The following is a 6858-nucleotide window of genomic DNA, read 5'->3' on the forward strand; positions in this document are numbered from 1 at the left end:
CCCCCCCCCACCCCGACTTGATCAATTCATTTGTCACTTGGCGTCATCTGTTCCGCAATTCCGCATTGGTTTGTCCGCGTCGATTTGATGAATTTGATGTTTGGAGGTGGGGAGGCGGGTGTCAAATTGGGCAGGGGCGGTCGACGAACATCTGGCGGAAAGATAAGAGCACGCCTCGTTCCTCCTAAAACGCATTTCCTCTTCCTGTAATGGAGGCGGCCGGCGCTCGTCATTGTGTCGCTCGCAGCCTCCACAAAAAGAATCCATACGAGCCTTGACTTTTTTCTTTTTTCTTTTTCTCCGCAATAAAACACGCCGCTTTCTCCTCTCTTTGTGCGCCGTCGAGCCTGATAGAATCTCGACGGTCAGCCGGTTAAGTCGCGAGCGAGATGCTATCACTTTTATCTGGACGGCGGCGAGCAAGATAGATCCATCAGGGACTCGCCCGCGGCTTACGCCGCGCGATTGGCTCATGAATAAAAATGCGCCGGTCGCGACGCGAGCGGCCAGCGGACGGACGGACGCGGCGTCACATCGGGAATCTTAAAAGACGGCGCGAGGAAATCTGCTCTTGCACGCGAGTGGAAGAAAGAAATGTGGGGGAAAAACATTTCCGTCGCTTTGTCAGGCGAGCAACGCTGCTAACCTGTGAGCATTAGCACGCCAGCGGGTGGCGAATACATCGAGCAGGTAGCACGAGCGAGCTAAGAGGCGTCGTTAAGAAGAATCAATAACGCCGATGAAAGCGACGATGCGTCTTTCGTTCCGAATATATTTGAGCGTTTCTCATCAGTGTCGGTTCGAAGCGCCTTCATGCGGACAAGAATATGCGACCGTTTGGAGCCTTCGCATGCTAACGGGCGTGCCGACTCCCAATTTCCTACCACCATGAGCATTTGCACGCTAACGGGCAGAGTGAGAATCACCAAAATTCCTGAAAACGTCAAGAAGAGTTCCACGCCAAAGGTTTTTTTTTTTCTCCTCATCGTTTGCAACACTCAACATGCTCGCTTTTTCTTTTTTTCAAGGGGTGCGTGTGTGTGTGTCTGTTTTCAGCTCACCTGTTCTCGCAGTAGACGATCTTGAGGTCCATGTTGACGCGCGTGACAAACATTTGACAGTCGATGCGCACCTCGTTGATGGTGGGCGGCGGCAGGGCGTGCGCCACCACCACCATGCCCATGATCTGGTTGGGCACCGAGCGGCTGTGCGTCAGGGCCATGCGGATGCGCAGGCGGCCGGTCACGTGGATCACCTGAGGGACGAACGCACGGCGGACAAATTGAGGGTTGCCCCGAGCGCCAATCCGGAAGCCGGAGGGAAACGCCGACTGGTGACGCCGCGTCACCTTGTATCCCGACGACTTGATGTGGACGCCTCTCTTGGTGAGCGTGGACTTCATTCGGATGAAGAAGGAACGCTCCAGGCAGTCGTCGGGCGACGGGACGCCGGGACCGCCGGATTCCACTGAAAACACAACGGGAGCTCTTTGCCGTCAGAAATGCGAAGAAACGGGCCGCCGAGACGAGCCCCGCCGCCGGAACGTCATCCGTGAACTCAATGTGAAAGAGCCCTCGCTGCCCCCTGGAGGCCAACGCGGAAGATGCGAGGTGGGGAAAAATGACCGGGACAGCGACTGTTGAAGCCTTTGGACGTCGACTTCTCGCTTGGTGCGCGGCAGCGGGTGGCGCCGCCCGACTCGAGAGCTCATTATCAGCAAATGTTTATTCATATGATGATGATCGTCCACGCCGGCAAAAGTTTTGGCGGCCTTTGAAGGACGAAGCGTTCGTGAGGAAGAAGCAGCCACACTCGCGCGGACAAAACCCGGCCGCGGCGCCGGGTCCCCGCGGGCCGTCGTCGCCTTTGTGAAGCCGGAACGCGGGCGCTCGCTCGCGAGGCCTCATTGTGGCGCGCCGATAACGGGCCGACGTGACCGAGCGTGGAGGTTGACGCCACCTCCGAGTCCCTCAAAGACAAACTCCACTTTTTCTTCAAAGAACTCGCACCCCATTCATATGCTAATGGCGGCGCGTGCCATTTCGGGAGCCGCGTAGCGTCGGGAGGCTAACGCGGGGCGGCTGACGGGTGAAACATTTTCCATCGTCAACGAACGAACGCCATCGCTAACGCCGGCTGAGTCACAAGAGATCGCCAACGCTTTAGCGTAGTTCGTCGCGACATCAGCGGCGGCCCGCTAGCGCTTGCTGGGAGCGAGGGCGCTCAAGACGAAATGAAGTCACGCTATTTTCCCATGTTGAAAATACAAACGACCGCAATGGCACAAAGACTTTTCCCGGAATATCTCAAATGTAGCGAACTGTGTTTTTTTTTTGTTTTTTTTTCCTTGTCGGATCAGCCAGTCCCGCCTCCTCCCCGACAACGTTAGAGCGCCTCGTGGTCGGTTGCGCGCGCGCGCGTGTCTGTTTTTTTTTTTTTTTTTTCTTTCACCATTTTCAAGGCTCTTTTGATGTCGTCGGCCATTTTTCGAGCTGTTGAAGTTGTTAGCGACGGTGTGCGACGAGCGTCGAGACATCTCTTCCCGGACGGAAAAGTTTGGCTCCCGTTTGTGAGCGCTCAAGGGCAAACGGAAGCCCTCGCTGACTCTCAAGGTCACCGAGTTTCCCTCCCGGTGGTTGAGGAGGGCGGCGGCGGCGCAAAAGCGTTTGGCCCCGATCGCCTGGTGGATTTTTAAGAGTCCAGTTGCATCATGCGCCTTTCAAGATGATTTTCTCGAGCGCAAGGCCGACGAGGTCAGCAAAGTTGTGGCGCTTTTCATCATCGCACTTTTGGCTTTTTGCGCTGACGCCTCAAACGTGCGCCTTTCCGGCTGAGTCACGTGAAATTTGCACTTGGGATGAGCGGCGGGCAATCCGGAAAAGGCAGAGCAAGTCTCCCCCGAAAAAAAAAGTCGTCGAAGCCCAGCCCGTAAAGATTCGGGGTTGGCGTCAAACTTGTCCAACAGACTTTTTGCGCTGAGATTCGAGCCCCCTGGAAAATGGGAAGCTGTCGTGAACGTCGCTCAGAGGAAGCCATTTTGGCTCAGTCGCGCCTCGTTTGAGAACGATCGCAGCAAGTCGGGAAGAAAAAGACGCGCGACACCTTTCAGTCCCAGATTAGCATCAACGCTTTTGTTTTTCTCGCCTTGCGGTGACAAGCGTCGGCCATCTTGAGCTGCTTGCCCAAAGTCAAAGAGAAAAAAAAAGTGTGTGTGTGTGTGTGTGTGTGTAGGCTGGGGGGGGGGGCTGCGTCTCCCCAGCCGTGAAACGGCAGCGGCAAAGAGCGGCAGATGTAATTAGCGCGGCGTCTCGGCGGAGCGCCGCCGCCAGCGAGGCAATCTGCGGCGTGTTTGAACGTCCTGATGAAGTGACGTCCTGCGCCCAGATCAAGTCGCTTTGTTTAATTTACAAATGGATTTCGCTCTAATTCTCAAATTATCGTCGGCGGCGTGAGAAGCTTTGCCAGGTGAAAAGTCTCGCGGCCGCCGCGCGTCGCCCGGAATGCTAATGGGCGACGGAAGGGGCCGCTCGGGGGAATTTCCGTCGCGCCGGGACGCCGCTCGGCTCGCCGCTTTGCTCTCGTCGACGGCGGTTACCTGGCTCGGGCGTCTCGGGGCGCGGCGACGGCGACGACGCCGACGAGGCGCCGCCGTCCTCGTTGGCGGCGCCCCGGCACAGCGACGACGCCCCCCGGCCCGGCGGGACCTTCATGCCCAGCTGCTCCGCCATCTCCGCGTGGTCGCCCGGGTGCACGTAGTCGAACACGCTGCTGCCCGTCAGCTCCACCTGCGGGAAGACGCCAGTCGTTACGCCCGCTTTCGTTTCCCGGACGCGCGCTCGAATTAAAAGCGTCCGGTCAAAAGTCGCGAGTTCCACCGCGGATGTCCGACGAATCTTTCACGTCGAGACTCGCGAGCTCCTGTTGGAAAAAAAAAACAAGCAAACAAAGCCAAGTACGACCTGCGCTGTGAGCCGTGGCTTCCTGTTGGAAGTGTTTCCGGTTTGGCTTCTCGTTTGGATGCCCAAATCATCTTGACGAATAATCGAAGCATCGTGGGGAAAACAACTGGACCTTCTGCGCGGAAGGGTCCATCCGGAAGGGTTATACTGCCCCCCGGTGGCCAGGCGCGCAAGGTCCGGCGGAGTCCGGCACGAATCTTCAACATCTCATTCGGATAAATCATTGAAGTCGTCATTGTTGCATTTTGGTTTCCCAATTCCACCCGATGTTTTCTCCCCCCAAAATGTTTTCGACGCCGCCTGCGGTTTGAGGGCGACGGAACCAAACGTACAACCCCACCGAGGGGCTTCGTTTCTGTTGTTGTTGTTTCATTGGGCATCTCGCCGGTTCAAAACAAACACGCCAACGCACAGATTTGTTTCCGCCACCCCCAAAACATCCGTCGTGAACAAATTGGCTCCACATTTCACTTTGGCGAGTCCGCGATCGGAGGGTGATTCAAACAAAATCAAACCTTGTGGCCAAACAAGCAAGAAGGTTCATTTCCAAAATCTGCCATTCATCTCCATCTTTTTCTCCGGCTCGGAAAGCGTCGCGCGTGCGGGCCGGCGACGAGCGTTTGTGCTCTCGGCGACTTTGCAAAGAAGTCGTCAAAGAAATGGATGCGGGCCGGCTGGCAGCGCGACAGAATTAATCAGGACATTAAGCACGAGCCAAGCGGGCTAATATTCGGACTTTGACGGCGCATAATTAGACGCCGGCCGCTAACGAGCCAGCCGCCGCCGTCCAGGACGCTCCGGCCCGCACTCGGAAACAACTCAAGAGCATCCCGTCATCGTCTGCCTCGTCGCCATGGAAACCGCACAGCCATTTGTCCAAAAAATGAAAAAAAACAAAATCAAATTAACCCCCGACGGCACTTTCGGCGATGGACGGAGTGCACAAAAAAAAAAAAAAAAAAAGCGCGCAGGAAGTCGGCCATTTTGGTTTGAAGCCGCCCACGCGGACTCACAAAAGCAAAGAAACGCCGTCGGGATGGACGCTTGAGTCAGAAGAGGACACGCCCACAAGTCCGGACCACCCGCGTGGCAACTTGAACACGCTTGGGGGCCGACGCGTTGGGCTCCTACTTTGCTTTGACCGCAATATTATGGGATGGCTGCCAGCTCGCTGCGCCATGTAAACGCGTGCGTGCGCGCTGACGGCCAGCCCGAGTGTGTTAGCGCTCTGGCGGATGAGGATGAATTTCTTTTGACACACACTCACACGCGCCAGCTCAATAGACACTCTGCTTGACAGCCGCTCAAAAGATGACAAATGAACGCTCCGATATCAACCCTTTCCTACGGCCTTCAATGTGTGTGTGTGTGCGTGTGTGTGTGTGTGTGTGTGTGTGTGAGTGATAGAATGTGACATATTAAACCAAACAAAACGCAGGAAGTTCAAAACAACTCCATCGCGTGAACCATGAACACACGCACACACGCGTTTTTTCACGACCGACGGCCGCCCGTTTTGATGACGACTGACGGAAACGCTCCCGTCTTCTTCCGACGTGACTTTGTTGGCGAGTGAGCGCTCCTGTTTTCGATCGGATCTCTGCGCGGACAGGCGGCAGGCCGTGATTGGCTAAGGAGGCGGAAACAGTCGTCGCCATGACGCCCGGGAACGCGGAAGCCAGAAGCCCGAATGAAGTTTGCGGCCTTTTGGCCTGACGAGTGCTAATTAGGGCCACGAATGAGGCGCTGGGAGCCAGGTTGGAAAAAGTGGAGGGGGGGGGGGCGGTCCCGTGGCGAAGGGCGTGTTGCGTGCGCACTTGATGACATCATCGCGCTCTTTCTTTTTTTTATTGTCATCCTGCCGAAAACGCGGCGGACGATTGGACGACGGAAGCGCAAATGGGCACGGAACGCACGGGAAAGATTTGGACATTGGATTTTTCTCTCCCTTCACGCCTCGCTTCAGGCGAGGAAGAGGAGGAGGAAGGGCAGAGGTCACGCCATCGCCGCCGATGGCGGCGCTTAAGTCGCCATCTAAGTGCAAATGGTTTGAGTCGTCGCCTGCCGGCACAAATGTCTGAGCGCCCGCGCGCGCGCTCGGTCAGGGTTCAAATCCTTTGGGGAGTTTCCTAAGGCGCTGCAGCGATTGAGTGAAAACTCACCGACCGCCAATTAAATCGCGACTGAGTTGCAATGATTGATGAATTTCTTTTTGCTTTTTTTATTGAATGCTTGGATTTCCAGCTTCACCATCCGAATTTGAATCATCTTGATTGGCCAAGTATGCAGAACGCACAAGGAATTTGCCAAAGAAAAAGGAAACGGCTTGGGAGGCGGCCATCACTTCAACCGCCAATGACTCAGGGTTGCTGACGTCACAGGCGGCAGCAAGCACATTTTGGAACACTTCAGCTTTGCCAGAAGTTGCTCAAGGTTGTTGCTTGACTTCAAAACACACACACACACACACACACACACACACAGGAGCCACGCTGGCCTGGCAGATTGTGAAGGACGCATGCGACCTCCTCCAGGGTTTTGATTGAAACCGGGCGCATGTCTCCAGGGGGCGCCGTTGACCTTCTGCCGCTCATCGATCCAGCGCGTCAATAAAAATGATCGCCTTCATTTGCATCCCGTGCGCTTCATTAGCATTCGGCGTCCGCTCTTCATTTTGACGAGGGGGCCGAGCGAGAGCGCGACGGTGTCGCCGCTGCCTCGACGGCAACCGGAAAAACTCGGCGCGCTGTTTGACTTTGAGCGGGTCAGAGCGCGAGCGGTTTCAAGTTTGGAGAGTGAGAAAAAAAAAAGAGTTCTTTATGAAACGCCAAATTGAAATGCACGCGACGTCGTCAAGGTCAGGCGCCGGCCTCACCCCCCCTCACCCCTCCCCCCCCCC

At 56.1% G+C, this 6858-nt stretch overlaps 1 protein-coding gene across 1 annotated transcript in view; it reads right to left on the bottom strand.

The window, feature by feature from the left end:
• Positions 1-6858, bottom strand: part of npas3 (neuronal PAS domain protein 3) — a 62127-nt gene that overhangs the window by 5279 nt on the left and 49990 nt on the right. The window contains 3 exon segments of the mRNA XM_019878816.1: positions 1062-1255; positions 1349-1467; positions 3596-3785. Of these exon segments, the coding sequence (XP_019734375.1) occupies positions 1062-1255; positions 1349-1467; positions 3596-3785 (503 nt within the window).

Source organism: Hippocampus comes, unplaced genomic scaffold, assembly GCF_001891065.2.
Source record: "Hippocampus comes isolate QL1 unplaced genomic scaffold, H_comes_QL1_v1.1 scaffold295, whole genome shotgun sequence".
Taxonomy (NCBI): Eukaryota; Metazoa; Chordata; class Actinopteri; order Syngnathiformes; family Syngnathidae; genus Hippocampus; species Hippocampus comes.